At 36.8% G+C, this 17,117-nt stretch overlaps 4 protein-coding genes across 5 annotated transcripts; 2 read left to right on the top strand and 2 right to left on the bottom strand.

The window, feature by feature from the left end:
• The first annotated feature begins 1,065 nt into the window (after positions 1 to 1,065).
• On the top strand, positions 1,066 to 4,214 carry LOC121787633. The gene is made up of 3 exons (XM_042186427.1): positions 1,066 to 1,928; positions 2,749 to 2,917; positions 3,637 to 4,214. The coding sequence occupies exons 1-3, from the start codon at positions 1,158 to 1,160 to the stop codon at positions 4,083 to 4,085; spliced, it is 1,389 nt and encodes a 462-aa protein (XP_042042361.1). The 5' UTR covers positions 1,066 to 1,157; the 3' UTR covers positions 4,086 to 4,214.
• An 869-nt stretch (positions 4,215 to 5,083) lies between these two features.
• On the bottom strand, positions 5,084 to 5,677 carry LOC121786579 (indole-3-acetic acid-induced protein ARG7-like). Its single transcript, XM_042185218.1, has one exon. The coding sequence runs from the start codon at positions 5,645 to 5,647 to the stop codon at positions 5,240 to 5,242; it is 408 nt and encodes a 135-aa protein (XP_042041152.1). The 5' UTR covers positions 5,648 to 5,677; the 3' UTR covers positions 5,084 to 5,239.
• A 3,655-nt stretch (positions 5,678 to 9,332) lies between these two features.
• On the bottom strand, positions 9,333 to 14,143 carry LOC121787463 (phosphoribosylaminoimidazole carboxylase, chloroplastic-like). 2 transcript variants are annotated; one of them, XM_042186193.1, is made up of 16 exons: positions 13,580 to 14,143; positions 13,089 to 13,304; positions 12,905 to 13,016; positions 12,655 to 12,717; positions 12,398 to 12,536; positions 12,117 to 12,172; positions 11,605 to 11,678; positions 11,364 to 11,511; positions 11,087 to 11,260; positions 10,854 to 10,941; positions 10,641 to 10,757; positions 10,464 to 10,561; positions 10,242 to 10,359; positions 10,065 to 10,159; positions 9,785 to 9,891; positions 9,333 to 9,676 (listed from the first exon to the last, which is right to left on the bottom strand). In XM_042186193.1, exons 1-16 carry the CDS (start codon positions 13,777 to 13,779, stop codon positions 9,583 to 9,585), a joined length of 1,899 nt encoding a protein of 632 aa, XP_042042127.1. In that variant the 5' UTR covers positions 13,780 to 14,143; the 3' UTR covers positions 9,333 to 9,582. The 2 variants fall into 2 exon arrangements, with proteins under 2 accessions (XP_042042127.1, XP_042042128.1); XM_042186194.1 differs by having other exon boundaries at positions 13,089 to 13,301.
• A 1,488-nt stretch (positions 14,144 to 15,631) lies between these two features.
• Positions 15,632 to 17,093, top strand: LOC121786604 (probable small nuclear ribonucleoprotein G). The gene is made up of 4 exons (XM_042185242.1): positions 15,632 to 15,756; positions 15,835 to 15,857; positions 16,609 to 16,730; positions 16,841 to 17,093. Exons 1-4 carry the CDS (start codon positions 15,722 to 15,724, stop codon positions 16,901 to 16,903), a joined length of 243 nt encoding a protein of 80 aa, XP_042041176.1. The 5' UTR covers positions 15,632 to 15,721; the 3' UTR covers positions 16,904 to 17,093.
• The last annotated feature ends 24 nt before the right edge of the window (positions 17,094 to 17,117 follow it).

Raw genomic sequence — 17,117 nt, 5'->3', positions numbered from 1 at the left:
AAAAGTATTTACACTATTCAGTATTCACACTTGTTATATTTGTTGGGTATTCATATCGCAATTAAGATTCATGGACAAACTAAAAGTGAATAATTAAAATATATAATTAAAAATTTAAAAATTACAGTACATAATTAAGTAAAATGATTCAATAGAAAAACAAAAATGGCCGTTGTAAGTAGGCGTTTGGCTATTTATTTGTTATTCTTTTAAAATTAAACAAAAAAAACTAAAATGTGTATGGTATGTGTTGCAATAATCATAAACTACACGACCATGACGTCGAATATCAACCACATGCTTAAAATTCTGCAGCAACGTGATTAACACCTTTTTCCCCTTTTAAAAAGAAAAACCAATAATAATTTTTCATGCCCATAATCACTCTAACCCCTAATCTATTAAACAAAAGAGTATCGTGCTATATCATCGAGCACGGATAGTTTTGCCCCTAGGCACGCAGCTGCGCATGTTGCACTCTGAATCCGAGCCCAAATAATTTATGGCCCAAATTATAAGTGAACATTTCTTATCTAAACTATCACATCAATCATAATAAAAACACTATAGATGATAGAATCGACTTCTACTAGGGACACAAGTACAACAAAAATGGGGCCAAATTTGTCGTATAGAAATCGAATCCCAAGATTATCTCAGTATATACGTATATTGCGCACATAATCACCACATATTTAGGATTTAATGAATAAATAAATAAATATTTTGTGCACAAGTTTTAAGAAGTGTAAAGAATAATGTATTGAAAAAGTTATAGAATATGAGATCTAATTTTTTATATTAATTTTATGATAAAGGGGAGTGAAGTGAGTTAGTGGATTGTTGATCCTACGTATACTCCCTCCATCAGTGAATAAGAATTTCATTTTTTTTCATTTTAGTTCGTCTGCGAATAGGAGTCCCGATTCACTTTTATCGTAAATCGTAATAGGATCTCACCTTACACTAACTCATCTTAGTCAGATTTTATTTAAAATTAATTATTATTTCACTAACTTTTTCCACTTTAAGACGTATTAAAATGTGAAGGTGTGACTCGTGGGAGTAAAAAATATCGTTAACGTCGATGAACAGAAATAGTATCCCCATCACCACCACCTTCATCTTCGTACCTGTCATTGTCAAATCCCAACCTAATGTCGCAGCAATCCGGCGCTCCCAAATCCCGCGCCGTCTGCGCCACTGAGCTGAGCTGGTGCCGCGCCGTCCCCGGCGGCACCGGCATCACAGTCCTCGCCCTCCTCTTCTCCAAGCCCCCCGACCTCCCCTTCCTCCAATCCGCCCTCCGCCGCTTCCAATCCTCTCACCCCATCCTCAACTCCAAGCTCCGTTTTGACTCCTCCTCCACCTCCTTCTCCTACGTCACCTCCCAATCCCCCTACCTCCAAATCCGCCCCTTCGACACGCAATCCACCGCTCAGATCCTCCAATCCCACTCTTCCTCCATCTCCATCCCGCCATTGCAGTTAATCCTCGAGCACGAGCTCAACAACAACTCCTGGCAGAATCCAGACCCTTCCTCCGACGCCGATCTCTTCCTTGCCAGCCTCTACCATCTCGAGGGGAGCCTGTGGGTGCTGGCGCTCCGCATCCACACCTCCGTCTGCGACAGGGCGGCCGCGGCGGCGTTGATGAGTGAATTAGTTGCTCTGATGGAGGAGAAGGAGGGGAATCGGGCGGAATCCGTGGAGGAGAATCAGGAGATGGAGGTTAGTTTGGGGATTGAGGATTGCATCCCCGCCGGCCTGGGGAGTAAGGGGTTTTGGGCGCGCGGCGTCGACATGTTGGGATACTCTCTCAACTCTTTCCGCCTCGCTAATTTGAGCTTCAGTGACACGGCTTCGCCTAGGCAGTCGTGCATCGTGAGGATGAGGATGAATGCGGAGGATACTGGCCGGATTCTGTCTGTGAGTCAATTTTTTGTTGAGATTTGCTGTGTTTGTCGTGATTGATTTGATGCGATGTAGTTAGATAGGGGCATAGATTGTGGATGATTGATTGTTGTGTGCATTGGTGGTTTATGCAGTAGGTTTTGATTAGGTCTCAGGCTGTTTTAGAACACTGCATTTATGCTTGCTAAGGATGTTAGTTGTTTCGTTTACTAGTTTTCAACACGATGACAGACATGGCAATGGAGAATCGAGTAACTATCGACTGCTGTGCTTAGTGTTGAAGGGGAGGAAGTTCTAATGCAATGTAGATGAGTGAAGGTTTGCCATTGTGTATATGATGATTGGTTTATCTTTTATCCCCGTAGATATGGTGTTGTTGTTCTTTTGTTTAAACGCTCATCAGCTGAAACAATGTTCTCTTTCAGTGACTAGCTGCGTTGGAATATCCCACTCTGTTATCTGAATTTTTAGATTCGATCATTACTTAAAACCATACATTGGCTAATTTTGTTGCTTATCTAGCTATGAGTAATGTTACCTGCTTGGAGAAATGGAAAGGCGAATATACAATCAGGTTAAGAAACAGTAGGGCTTGCAATAGTTTTGTTCCTGATAAGGGGTGATAGGATTTTAAATAACGAACGTTTGCTCCATTGTTTTTTCTACCTGATTTTCTTGACTTGCATCATTTGAAAATTCAGTACTGTTTATATAAAATTGGATGTATTGCCTGGTTGGATTCAAGCTGATCTGATAAATTACTGACTTATTTGATCTACCATTGCATAACAACTATTCCCGCTTACTGATTTCAGTTTTGGCATTACTTTGGCAGCGGTGCAACTCTAATGAGATAAAGTTAAGTGCAGCTTTGGCAGCAGCTGCGTTAATTGCTTGTCATGCGTCAAAAAAGTTCCCTCTTCAACAGTGGGAGAAGTATGCGGCTGTAACTCTCACGGATTGCCGGTCTGCTCTTGATCCCGTGCTTAGCAGCCACCATATTGGTAAGTTCTGTCGGGTTCACTATTGAAGTGAAGAACAATTGAATTTCGAGGATGTTATGATACCTATGAATAAAAGAGGAAAAAATGACTTATAAGTTGGCATTCGTGAATGTATTAATGAAATAATATGAATGAAGCAGAAACAACATAATCCTTGAACATCTTCTATGGCACTCTTTAACAGACCATTCATTCCTGATCCTTCCACCTTAGCTTCTATTAGACTCTTCGATAAGTCGTCATGATTCATAAGTACATCAATGTTGCATCCACTTACAAATTTATAGCATGTATTGCTTAGCCAGATTGAAATTCCGGTACAGGATCGATTGTAAATAAAGATATACTGCCCTACTTGCTTCACTAATATATGAGGGTCAAATGTAAATGCTTAAATATCTCAAGCCCAAGTATAGTTGACTGAATAGACTGAAAATCAAACATAATCAAAACCAGGTGTTTCGGATGGCTCCTAAACAACTTGTTCAAGAAAGATTGATTTTAATATCAATGTTTGATGAAATGTTTTGGCTTGCTGAACATGGTAAATCTGTCCTACATTTCTGCCACATTATCTACTCAGTATTAGACTATTAGGAGACTTTCACTTTGCTTCTCATTATCTTGATATTTTTCATCTTGAGTAAAATGTGTGATCAGCTACTTCTCTAGATCTGCAGTTAAAACTTGTTTTCACCATATCGGTCGAAAATTTGCAGGTTTTTATCACTCTGCCATTCTGCACACTCATGATATTAAAGGAGGGGAAGATTTGTGGGAGCTGGCAAAGCGAGTCCATTCTTCATTCATGAACTCGAAGAACAAGAATAAGCATTTCACAGACATGGCCGATCTCAACTTCTTAATGTGCAAGGCAATAGAGAACCCTGGTTTGACTCCATCATCGTCTCTCAGAACTTCACTAGTGTCCGTCTTTGAGGACCCTATTTTTGATCCTCCAAACAAACTGAGAGAGGCCCTCGGGTTTGAAGACTTCATTGGATGTGCCTCGGTTCACGGAGTAGGCCCGTCAGTTGCAGCATTCGACACGATAAGGAACGGGGAAGTAGATTGTGCCTTTGTGTATCCATTCCCATTGTTTTCAAGGGAGCAGATGAATGAATTTGTTGATGGAATCAAAGGGATTCTATTGAAAGGAATAGCTTAATCGGCTGATTCTACTGTGTAGTAATCCATATGTTTGCTGTCTCGAAAAATGTTGTATGCATTGCTCCAAAAGAGGAGATACTCTTGATAAATTAAATTCTCATCCCAACTTTTGCTGGGCAAAGAAAAAGTGAACGCCCCTGCAGCCATGGTTCTTTCTCCATTTTAGTCTATATAACTGATTCCCGGAGTAACTATGACTCTATTAAGGTGTCCAAAGCCTAGTCGTCTAGCCCGTGACGTGAGTGAAACGAGATTATCGTCCCTATCTACTATCCAATGGAACGTGCGAGCTTGACCCAATTATGTGAAATGGCTTGAAGGTGTATTCTACTTCTAACATTATGATCAAATTACGAACAAATCCAAACTTCATGATTTATTCGGCCACTTCTTCAAATTGTGGGACACCGGACACATCAGAATATATGATCAAATTTCATGATTTTTCAGACAATTTTTCCTTATATTATTATTTAATTATTTCATGGATCAGAATATCCGTGTTTGATTACGGTCATATATCAACTTCATATACAACTATTTCAATACAATGTTTTATTTTTGGGTTAATTGACTACAAAATTACGAAGAATATATTATTTGTAGCTTGTCTCCAATCTTTCAACATTTGAATGATAAATCACAAAGTTTCAAAAATTCTCAATTTTCATATTAAACTCAAAACAAATACTATTTAGTCATTCACGTTGTCACAGTAACTCAAGTTTATATCACTATATATTCACGGGCATCACCAAATCATCACGAAACAATCAATTTTTTTAAAAAAATTGTGATTCTTCATTCAAATTTTGGAAGTTAGAATTTGACATAATTTTGTAATTTGAAGTTACACGCAATCAATTTTCTTTTTTAAGGCACGTTACAATATGTATGATGCCATTTTATACTGATTGATCAGCATCAGTATATAAATGATGAGATACGTACAATTTTCTCTCGTAATTGAGATGAATTGAAATGACTAGTGCTATATATAGAGAGAGAGACTGAATTTGTAGTGTTGGGAATCTCTAATTAGACGTCGAATTTTCTAATTCCGACAGAACTAAACTAGATTACAAAATGGCTGAAAACAAGACATCATTAAACGACATCGAAATGGTTCCAGTATTTGATCTAACAATAGCACTAAAGAAACTCATGCACCAGGTCCCCAAAATCGAACCTGCCGTTGCAGCACTCGACCGCATTGATCACTTCTCGAAACGCATTTACGCTGCACGGCACCACCAGCCCGTTCCTCTGGTTGAACCCGAACTCGCTCTGGGCCTTCTCCAGGAGGATCCGCATCAGCGGGTGCGACAGGTGGCTCGTTGGCACCACGAACCTCTGTCGCTCGCCCCCCACGTACACCACGAACGTCCCAGTGGGTGTGGTCGTGGTAGGTGAGTGCGACCCTTCGCGGTCACACTCACCTGCCCTGAGCAGGCATTCGTAATGCGAGTCCTCAGGGCTGGCATTGGCTAGTGATGCCTTGGCCTTGGCCTTTGCCTTCTTGCTTCGTTTTCCCATTGAACCAAGTTTTTTCCCGAGCATGTTTGGATTTGGGAGGGTGAGATTTGAGGGGAGAAGTTGGATGGGGTTTCTTATGTAGAGGGAGATGGGAGGGGGGTGGGTGAGGTATTCACTTGGACTTGAATTGATTACTCTTTGGATTTAATGATGTTTGTGGTGGGTGCATTTGTTAATTAGTGTGTATTCATTTATTTTGACTTATGAAATTGTTAAAAAGAGGAGTTAGGTGGGTCTTAAGCATTTTGGATGGTCTCTTAACTTAAATCATTTAGTCACAAATTGTATTTTGAGAAGCAAGTGTAAGTTCTAACTACATAATATTCTTAATTAGAGTGTGGTTTAGTCGAAAAATAGGAATTTGGGAATTTATCGATTGAAAGTATAAAACATGCTATTAATTGGAACAACTGATATGTTTAGTGTTGCGGGACTAATATATTTTATGGTTTAGTGCTTATTTTCTTAGAAGAGTATATCAACTAAGGGGTGCGTTAAAATGACAACACCTCTTAAAGTAACACCATACCATCATTCCTAGCCAATCATTTGTACACGTGGACGAATAATCAGCTGCCATGTGGCAATCATAAAAAATGCTCAAGGGTAAATTTTCTCGGCCAGCAATATCCAATACACTGTACAACAATTTTTCTCGGCCAGCAATATCCAATATGCTAGACTGTTGTCTAGCATTTATACTATTGCTTTGTAGCATTTATAATATTGCTGGATACGTGGTGTCACAGTGTCATTTTAAGAGGTGTTGTCATTTTAACATAAACCTATCAAGTAAAACTAAACTTATGATTAGTTATAACCGTTCCATTATTGAACCAACACCATATTTTTTAAGGTTCAACTTCTTTATCAATTTAAAAGGCCAAGCATTCTATTATTCTAATTCATATCCAAATTAAATGCAAATTAAACAATCACTCATAACCACTTTTCTTTGCTTGAACCAAACACAAACCTATATTACGTGGACGGCTGAAAATGGTGGATTACATGAAATTGAAGATGTGAAATTAATTGCTACTATTATCTTTTTTAAACAATAAAAAGAATGATTTGCGGTATCATAAAAATAAATAAATAGTCAGACTACCAACTATAAGCTAGAGTGGTGACCTCCATGATGATGGGACCAATAAGATAGAAAATGTTACTGTATAAAAGTCGGGCATATGCGTTTGATTATTATAATATAAAAATAAGTAAACAAAGACGGCAATTTCTTGCAAATTGAAAGAAAATTGGGGTTCTTTATTGGTTGGATTATGAATGGTTGGCATGTCGAAAGATCCATTCACAATGAGACAAGAAGAGAGAGAGTAGAATGTAAATGGCGTAGAGCCTAACATTCTAGCTATTTCTACCCAAGTCAATGTGTACCATGAGGTGAAATCAACGTTTATTTATTTATGGATAAATTGTGAAATAAATAATGAAATTCGAACAAATTTTGGTTCATCATAGATTTAAAACAAAAACATAAATATAAATCATGATATATGCAATTTTCACAATTATATTATCTGTCTCCTTTCCAGAATATAAATTATAAATTATATTAGCTGATTTTAAACATGTCACTCATCACATAAACATGTATCACCTTAAGGAATATACATATTGCCAATATAACCATTACATTTTCACGTGTTCAAAATCGGCCTCCATATTATTATGTATTTTGTTGAAAATGAGACGGATGTGATAATTGCAAAAATTACAAACTTCATGATTGATAATTCAGTATTTGAAAAGTACGGGGTAATTACACTATACATACAAAATGTTTCACCATTGTTTCAAATTAGTACAAAAAGTTTTAAGTTGACATATATCATACAAAAAGTTTAACTAATGTTTCAAACTAATACACTCCGTCTAAATTACTTAACACCGTTAGTTTTATTTGCTAAATCAGAATTATGCCTATAATACAATTTGCCTAAATCACTTAGCACCATTAGTTTTCTTTACTAAATCATAATTATGCCTACAATATGAAAACCTGTACTCAATAAATTCAATATGACAAATTTCATGCAAAGAACACAAATGGAGATACATACATCAACACATAATTCTCTCTTTAGAATCCCCCCTCCAAAATTATTGTTTTAGCTTTCAACTATACACCAATCAAAGACCATTTTCAGTTTATTCAGATGAATCCACCTACATTAAAATCAAAACCTACATACTGAACTTTCTTTGTGTGTTGCACCATTATTCTCTTGTGCTTTTTTGCTCGAAGATTCCACCATTGCATCGATTTTCAATTACTATTATGCAGACCGCGGGGGTGGTGTAACGAGGCAGCGCCACCGTATGTGCAAGCGTCACCACCGTCGTCCAATTTTCCCCCGGTTTCAGGATTTTCTCCACCCAACACAGAGCGCCTCGGCCATCGAAGCTCTCATCGATGTCGTCCACCGCCACCAAAACATCCTTACCTCCACTTATTATCTTCTCCACTTCACGAAATTTCTCTATATAACTAATAATGCTTCAAAAACCAACAAACTGCAAATCAATGTGGCCGGCGGCGTTAGCTCTGTTTCTTCTCCATGGTGACAGGTGTGAATGAGATTTGTGAGAGAAGAGTTAAAAGAAACACTTTATCCTGTGTTCTTTGTTATTAGTGTATTGAGGTCTTCATATTGAATGTAGGTTATCATTATTGAATGGAGATTTTCATATTGCAGATATAATTCTTGATTTAGCAAATAAAACTAACGGTGTTAAGTAATTTAGACGGAGTGTATTAGTTTGGAACATTAGTTAAATTTTTTGTATGATATATGTCAACTTAAAACTTTTTGTACTAATTTGAAACAATGATGAAACATTTTGTATGTATGGTGTAATTACCCCGAAAAGTACGAGACAAACTAAAATTTGACTTATCTTTCGTAATTTATTTGACAATTTTCAATCATTAACTTATACCATGTGATTATTCTTCGACTTCGAGCAGAAATAAAGTCAGCGTTGATGAGGGAAGGAGACTTTTTTGTGTGTGTGACTTGGAGAGTAGTATGAGACTTGTGTGAAAGTACTTGTAATTTAGTGGATATTCATATTGAGTCTTCAAGAATGTAGCAATGTAGCCATTTTTTCATTATAATAATAAATGGGAGTACGTCAATATACTTAATTTACGGAAATTTGGTGGTAGAAACTTCTATTGAACAAACCCAAGGAATTTTTAAGATTTTCAATCAACAAACCATAAAAAATTATAGTACTATGACGCATAACTTATGTAGTGGAGTAGTATAATTATAATATCTACATATGTGAGATACGTGCTTGCCGTTTTCGATATTTTTATTTGTGTGACAAAGGATAAGCTACAAGTGAAGACATAAGCAGGCTACCATCTCGTATCATGGCAAGAAAATAATGTGTACAAGTTTTAATAGATAAATAGTCAGAAATATTGCAAAGCTTGTACTATTATACTAGCACTATTAGCACCGAAACCGGCCTGAATAAACTGGGTTCACGGTTACGATTGAACCGCGAGAGTCAGGTTACAATTCCGACCCTAATTGTAGATTAACTGCCAGTCCGGTTATAACTGCACACGTCCAACTAAATCATTTCATTCATATTAAGTTATAAAATTAAGTGAAGAATTGTTTTGATTCAATCCTAACATCCTCACTTTGTTTACTCCAACCAACATAGGTTAAATTAAAAAGGACTCTAATTCAACATCTGTAAGCAACATGTTGTCAACACAACACACATACACCCTCTCCAAAATATCTCACCTTTACTGACATGTATCAAAAGTCATTGGTTGAGACTACTAACCATTCTATCTACTTCAGCATCACCATAAGTTACGTTTTTAAGTAATGCATCATTCATTTCTCAAGAATTGTAGATTGCCGTTACCTAGCTGCTCGGAAAAAATGCTATCGATGTTGGCATCTTCATGAATTGAGGTAGTCCTCCCAGCCACCTTTTTCCAGCTTATCATCCTTGACCAAAACCTCACCTCTTCTATCTTCTTGATACTGTGTCATCCTATAATGATGGAAAACTCCATTAGCAAACGACAAACATGTAACTTGGGCTGGGTTAGGAAAGGGAGCATTGATGCTATCTATAACAGACGAGACGAGATAGCCCCACCTTGCTTGCAAATCAAAGTCACTGATTCCTAGTAACCTTACTGCTAGCAGACCAGCATTGGTTGCATTGTTTATTGCTACTGTGGCAACTGGGACTCCCCTTGGCATCTGAAAAGCGATATGAGCTCGAGTTAGGTCATTTTGGTGAGGCCCTTTTCGAGTGGAAAATACAATTACGATCAGATAGTAGCATAATATGATTTTTCGAAAAAATACTCTTTCAATCCTAAAGAATCCAAGCAATTGCCAAAGGCTAACCAAAAATACGGAAACAGTTATACCTGTACAATGGACAAGAGAGAGTCGAGTCCGTCTAATGTAGATGCATGGACAGGAACACCAATTACAGGCAAGGGGGTCAAAGCAGCTACCATGCCTGATCCAGTGCACAATGTTCAAAGCGTGTACACTTACATATATGTGGTCATATAAGAATACCATTCTCAAATAATTCCTACCTGGCAAGTGAGCTGCACCTCCAGCACCTGCAATGATGACCTGGATACCACGCTCCCGAGCAGATGAAGCATAGGAAAACATCATTTCAGGGGTCCGGTGTGCTGAGACTATTCTTACCTGTAAATTAAAAACTCATTTGCACGGGGAAATGCATCTACATTGTGAAGAAACTAGTCTTCAGGCCAGAAAAAGAAACCACAGAAGGGAGAAAATGTAATAACCTCCGCTGGCACGTTAAACTCGCTCAAAATCTTAGCAGCGTCCTTCATGACAGGGAGGTCAGAGTCAGAGCCCATTATAATTCCAACACGAGGAGCAGCTGCAATAGTAAGAATTTGTTAATTATACCCAAAAATCATCACCCAAACAAATGTGCACTGGGCGGTGAAATCTGTTACCTGCAGGCTCGTCTTGTTTTGATTCTTCTTCCAATATGGAATGCAGTCGTGTTTCGAGAAGGCCCATAGAGGAGCCAACGAGGGTGATGTGGCCCATCTTTCTTTGTTTCCTCATGTCTAAAAATTTGAAATAATGAAATGTTACTATAATAAGTATGGGGCAAACACAAAACACAAGTATGATGCGCAAATTTGGCAAAAGTGTTAACAAACCTGGTTTGTCATACCAGTGGACCGTCGCACCAGGAATCCTCAATGCCCTTCCAATAAGTTGATTAGCTAGAAGAAAACCAGCTTCTCCCTGCAACCAAATTTGGTAAAGACCACTAAAAACTGACAATGCCGGGGGTGGGGGTTACTGCCTACGAATTCTGGAATATTCTGACATTTTAAGATTATTGATCATTCCATTACTATAACCACGTCTACTGAAAGAGTATAACTACCTCATCTTCACCAAGTATATTATACATGATAGCCGCTGGAACTTTCATTGATGGATCACCAAGTGGAAGTCCGACAACAGCTCTCAGATGCTGCTCGTATTGTGAGGTAAAACAAGACTCGATTGTATGATGTCCACTATTGTGAGGTCTGGGAGCCACTTCATTCAGCAAGATCTGAGAGAATGAAGAATGATTACAAAAAAACTCAGAAGTGATATGCCATCTAGATGTTCATATCAAGATAAGTAGCCAAACAAAGGAAAGATCAATGTACAACCTGACCATCGGCTGTCAAAAACAACTCAACCGCAAAAATACCAGCACCTTCCAATGAACTCACAGCCTTGTATGCAACTTCGGTTGCAAGTTGTAGAAACTTCCAAGATACATTGGCAGGTGATTTGACAATGTGACAGATGTTCTCCCTGTACATAGAAATAGTAAAGTTTGCCAAGCATTAATACCTTGATGAACATAAACAATAATATTTCAATGAAAAAATAAAAATATTAGCTCACCTGTGGATAGTTTCAACTACAGGATAGCATAGAACAAAACCATCTTTTCCTCTTGCCACAACAACAGAAAGCTCCTGTGTTGGACGAACATAAAGTATTTAATCATTTTGTCAAAAATATCCTAAACCATATAACATCTCTAAGAACGTATGTAGTTAGAATAAGACACTTGAATCAATGTTGTAGAAGACAATATGCAAGTAATACACATATGCCTCCAGACAAAGTTGGTATCCCTAAAATTCTAATCTCGTATATAAATTAGTATGCAGTTATATATTCTGTCCTGGATATGCCGCTTATTTTTGGCATTCATCAAAGATTCAACATTAACCTACAATTCCTGGTATGGAATTTATACCTTTTTCCTTTTCTTGTTTACAGAGCTTGTGCAATCATAAAAAGCATTCACAATCAAAACACAGTTGCAGTCTTGAAGTGAATTACATAACAGCAGAGGTAACGAAGTCAAGGGACAATGTGTTAGTTGAAAGAAGCTGAACATAACTAACCTTTACGAATGGTGCCCATTTCTCAATATATAAACCACGAGCATATCCTCCAAGTGCTGAAAATGGATAACAGCAAAATTTAATATAATTATCAGCAACCAAATGAGTAGTTTTATTTAACAGTTCTATGCATGAAATTCCTAGTTTCTGCTTGTCTTCCAAGTATCTATCATACAAGCCCAAAGATAAAAACGTCCTAATTCACGAAGGAAGCAGAGTACATAAATTAACTAGTTCAGCCAACATGCCAAAACAGAACATTCATATTGCTTGTTGGATACCATTTACTGCTAAAGAAATCTCATCTTCATTTTTAGCAACAGCATTGCCTCGTCCATCATAAGCCAGCCTTCTGCTCTTAATCATAAGAGGATAACCAAATAGTTCTGCTGCTCTTTTAGCACCTTCAAGATCATCTATCTGCACAGATATTTTCCATGTCACGATTAATTTGTTGGAAAACAGTGACTTATTTGTTATTTTAAGTTAATATTCAACTTAAACATTGGTGTACAATTTATCTGCTGATCTGAATTACCTTCATGAACTTAGGCAGTGGAATTCCATGTTCAGAAAAATGGACCTTCTGAAGGTACTTATCCTGTTCCAAAAAATGTTACTCAAAGTATAAGTGATCATACAGAGAATAGGGCCACAAAACCCATAATATACAGCTTTCTAGCAGATTAATCGCACATATAGCATAGTGTGTATCAACCATAAATTCCTAAGGATTCTTTCATGTTAATTACAGCTTCAGTCTACGGTGATATGGAAGAAAGTAAAACCTGGATGATTCGAATAGTTGAAGCTTTAGGCTGGCAATCTACGCCTTTTTGTTCAAGCTTCTCCAGAGTTGCAGCATCTACGTGCTCAATTTCAACAGTTAACACTCCACATCTACAAACCTCATCCAAATTAGTATATCAAACTTTACTTTCACATCAAAAGCAAAACTGCATACAATCCAACCTCTTGGCAAATGCTTCAACTGTAGCACTATCATCATAGCTTCCCACCATATGATAATGACATAAATTACTTGCTGGGCAGTTCTCCATCGGGTCTAGTATGACCACCTTTATCGCCAACTGAGAAGCTGCTTCGCATAACATACGACCAAGTTGCCCTCCACCAAGAACGCCCACAACCGTTTCTGACAACCCATGGACTGGTACCTCAGTGCTACTGAAAATCAAATACAGTGTAAATCAAATTTGCAGCACAATGGTAAACACAAGTCCTTCAAATTGTAATAGCTAACCACATATTGCAGAATAGATAACAAACATCTAATAATAAAAATTAAATTTGGTATTCAACAAAATACATTAAGCTTTGAAAAGAGAATAATAAAAATTCAACAATACCAATTGCACCAAACAAAGCCTAGACATTTGGAAAAATTCATATTTCATAGGGCAACAGAAGCAGGGAAAAGAGACTAAATTCCACTACATTACCAAGTAGAAACTTCCAAAGAAGCTCTGCAATGAGCTGGAGGAGCTCTGAGCGATGAATTCTTCAATGACTGCATGCCAATGTTCATTGGAACAAAACAGCTCCTGTAAACTGCAGATTTCTTAGGATTGAAGAAAGCTAATGAAGTTGTAGCTGGCCTGATTGCCAGTGAGCTTTCAGATAATGCATTCAGGCCATGCATTGTCTATCCAAACTCAAACTGCCGATTTTCCACCAAAAAAATGATGTATTTTGTAAGATGTTGATCAATTGAGTTCTCCAGCAGATGGAATTTGCTGATAGTTGAAGAATAGGAATGGTATAGAACAGGAACTGTATTGATTGTGATGAATTGAAGATAAGATAAAGTTTCAGCAACCACTGAGCCAAAGTTGAGCTGTTGGCTCAACCTCTTCGTGACTTCTTGCTGTTACAACTAGCAATGAGCTCAATCCCTACTTCTTGAATTGTATTGCAACACGGCGTCGCAGGCTCGACCACCGGAGAGGAGGCGGCGTCGACTTCCGCTTGCAGAGATTCTGGAGGCAGTGTTGAGTTAGTTTTTAGGTTTTAGACGTTTAATTGTTTAGGTTTTTTAGATTTAAGAATAAAGGCCAAAATTGGTCCTGAACATATAGTCATTTTACGATTTTGGTCCTAAACATTATCTTTTGGATTTTTTGGTCCTGCACATATGGATATTTGATCATTTTGGTCCTGCACATATGGAAATTTGATCATTTTGGTCCCCCGTCAACATTTTCGTTAAAAACTAACGGTCAACATTATCTTTTGGATTTTTTGGTCCTGCACATATGGATATTTGATCATTTGGTCCTGCACATATGGAATTTTGATCATTTTGGTCCTCCGTCAACATTTTCGTTAAAAACTAACGGTCAACGACCGATTTTTGACTAAAACAATGGGTTGGGTCGGGTCGTGTTTGGGTCGGGTTTGGGTTACACGTTAAGAAAAAAAATAATTATTTTTTATTAATTAAAAAATTATAAAACTTTAATTTTTAGTTATTTTTGTTGATTAAAAATATTATAACGACTAAAACATGATGTTATTATACGATTTAAACATGGTATTACACAATAAAATAAAAAATTACCAAATTAAAATAATCATTTTTTAATCAAAATAATAAAATTAAAGTATATTAATATTAAATCTATATAATAAAATTAAATAATTAAAAAATTATTTTTAATAAAATCTAAGCATAATATTTTCTTCAAATTCATGAAAAAATTAATTAAAAAATACTATACTTTAATTTTATTAATTAAAAAATATTAATTAATTTTTTAAGAATATTATGCTTAGATTTTAACGAAAATATTATGCTTAGATTTTAAGAAAATATTATTTTTTTCTTAACGTATAACCCAAACCCGACCCAAACACGACCCGGCCCAACCCATTGTTTTAGTCAAAAATCGGCCGTTGACCGTTAGTTTTTAACGAAAATGTTGACGGAGGACCAAAATGATCAAAATTCCATATGTGCAGGACCAAATGATCAAATGTCCATATGTGCAGGACCAAAAAATCCAAAAGATAATGTTGACCGTTAGTTTTTAACGGAAATATTGACGGAGGACCAAAATGATCAAATGTCCATATGTGCAGGACCAAAAAATCCAAAAGATAATGTTTAGGACCAAAATCGTAAAATGGCTATATATTCAGGACCAATTTTGACCTTTACTCTAGATTTAATTTAATTCGCGCACAAAAAAACAACTCGTATTGGAATCCCGAACTGAGGGAGTCATAATAATATGTAAATAAATTTCGATTTCGAGATCACTTCGGTTTTTATTACAGACCCAAAAATCTAAAATATTTCAAAAATAAAATTTGATCCAATTCAAAAAATTGGAATTGAATTTAAAACCTATTTAAAATTCGAACTGAATAAAATATTCGGATTGGGTTATTTTGCTTACCCATTGACCCCCAAGTATTTTTAGAGAGGCCCAAATTATTAAAGCCCGCACAAAAAAAGGCCCAAACTGTTTTTCCGTTAAAAACTCCAATTTCCACCCAATTTTCTAGGGTTTTCAAATCTGAGCTGAACAGAACTTCGACAGTCATTGAATTGCATTCTCGCTTCACTCCAAGTTTACGCCATGAGCAGATCAGGACAGCCGCCGGATCTCAAGAAGTAAGCATCGTGTTTATTCTCTCTCTGTGTCTGTGTTTCTTTTAAACATATTCGTTGACATTTCTTTTCTTACGACAGGTACATGGATAAGAAGCTGCAGAGTGAGTTCTCTCTTGTTCCTTTTTGTCAATTTTCTTAAATATGGTGCTAATGTATCGTTTATTTACGTATATTTTGAAATTGATACTCCCTCTATGCTTCAAATCATGTTTAAGTTCATAGTGTAGCATGTTTTTTTTTCCTCCGTATTGGATTGTGCGGAAATTTGTCTAATGTTGATGCTTATTGATCTTGATTTTGATTTTGATTTGAAGCATAGTTTATCAGTTATTTTGTGTTATGTGAATGTCCACGACCATCCATGAATTAGTTTTGAAAATAAGCCAATCTCTCTCTCACTATATCTGATTCTAATTTTAAAAGTGAGTTGAATTCTTAGTTGGATAATCCAGTAAATTTGTTATAGGAACTTAACTGTGTTTTCCTGTTTATTCAAATTGCAGTTAGTGTTTAGATTGAAGCTGTTTGTTTTACTATTGTTTTAGTTGTTTTAAGTAACTTGAATTACAAAACGCGATTATGCTTGCTGATTGTGTTTAGTGAGGTATTGATGTTTGCTCCATCTTGGAATCCAAACATCGAGTAGTTCCAGTTTAGTAAGTTGTAGAATATGTTAGGCTAAAAAATGCTACATGAGGCATGTACTGAGTGGCTTCGTTCTGTCCTACATTAGTAATTTAGAAACTTATAGCTTCTGAGCAGTGATAAGTGTTGTTTTGTGTGTGTCCGTGTGTTTTTCAATCACTGTTGTCCACCTTGACATTGAAGTGTGAAAATCTGTCGTTTTTCCAGTCAAGCTTAATGCCAACCGTATGGTGGTTGGAACCCTTCGTGGCTTCGATCAGTTTATGAACCTGGTGGTGGACAACACCGTTGAAGTGAATGGAAATGAAAAAACTGATATTGGCATGGTGGTGAGTAGTACTATTAGATTCGTCATGTGCTTTAGTCCAGACATACTTGCTGAATTGCAGTATGCCTAAACTCTTGATTTGTTTTTGTTTTTCTGTTTTCTTTACTGCAGGTCATCAGGGGAAACAGTGTGGTTACTGTTGAAGCTCTTGAGCCAGTCGCTAGAGCACAATGATTGTACATGTCTATGCATCTGCGCCTTCTAGTTTAGCGTTGCATCTGTATTTTTTTTCTCATGTTATGTGGTGACAGGTAATATCAATTCGGCAGAGTTTTAGATGGATAAACATTACCTCATCTGTGCCCAGCTTATACCTCTAATTCTATGCTAAATCGTTGATTTTGATTTGGCACTTGTTAAGCTATCCACGATTCATGTTATAAGTATT

Source organism: Salvia splendens, chromosome 22 (assembly GCF_004379255.2).
Source record: "Salvia splendens isolate huo1 chromosome 22, SspV2, whole genome shotgun sequence".
In the NCBI taxonomy this organism is placed as follows: domain Eukaryota; kingdom Viridiplantae; phylum Streptophyta; class Magnoliopsida; order Lamiales; family Lamiaceae; genus Salvia; species Salvia splendens.
The sequence above is the reverse complement of the archived record's forward strand: the minus strand, read 5'-3'. Positions and strand labels throughout refer to the sequence as shown.

Excerpts from the sequence above, each read along its gene's own strand:
- LOC121786579 (XM_042185218.1), bottom strand. The coding sequence starts at position 5,647 with ATGCTCGGGAAAAAACTTGGTTCAATGGGAAAACGAAGCAAGAAGGCA.
- LOC121787463 (XM_042186193.1), bottom strand. The coding sequence starts at position 13,779 with ATGCATGGCCTGAATGCATTATCTGAAAGCTCACTGGCAATCAGGCCA. Across the intron at positions 10,360-10,463 it reads AGTTTAACGTGCCAGCGGAG|GTAAGAATAGTCTCAGCACA; the intron begins GTTATTACATTT and ends TTTAATTTACAG. Across the intron at positions 10,160-10,241 it reads AGGTGCAGCTCACTTGCCAG|GCATGGTAGCTGCTTTGACC; the intron begins GTAGGAATTATT and ends GCACTGGATCAG.
- LOC121786604 (XM_042185242.1), top strand. The coding sequence starts at position 15,722 with ATGAGCAGATCAGGACAGCCGCCGGATCTCAAGAA. Across the intron at positions 15,858-16,608 it reads CATGGATAAGAAGCTGCAGA|TCAAGCTTAATGCCAACCGT; the intron begins GTGAGTTCTCTC and ends TCGTTTTTCCAG. Across the intron at positions 16,731-16,840 it reads AAACTGATATTGGCATGGTG|GTCATCAGGGGAAACAGTGT; the intron begins GTGAGTAGTACT and ends TCTTTACTGCAG.
- LOC121787633 (XM_042186427.1), top strand. The coding sequence starts at position 1,158 with ATGTCGCAGCAATCCGGCGCTCCCAAATCCCGCGCCGTCTGCGCCACT. Across the intron at positions 1,929-2,748 it reads ATACTGGCCGGATTCTGTCT|CGGTGCAACTCTAATGAGAT; the intron begins GTGAGTCAATTT and ends TTACTTTGGCAG. Across the intron at positions 2,918-3,636 it reads GCTTAGCAGCCACCATATTG|GTTTTTATCACTCTGCCATT; the intron begins GTAAGTTCTGTC and ends GAAAATTTGCAG.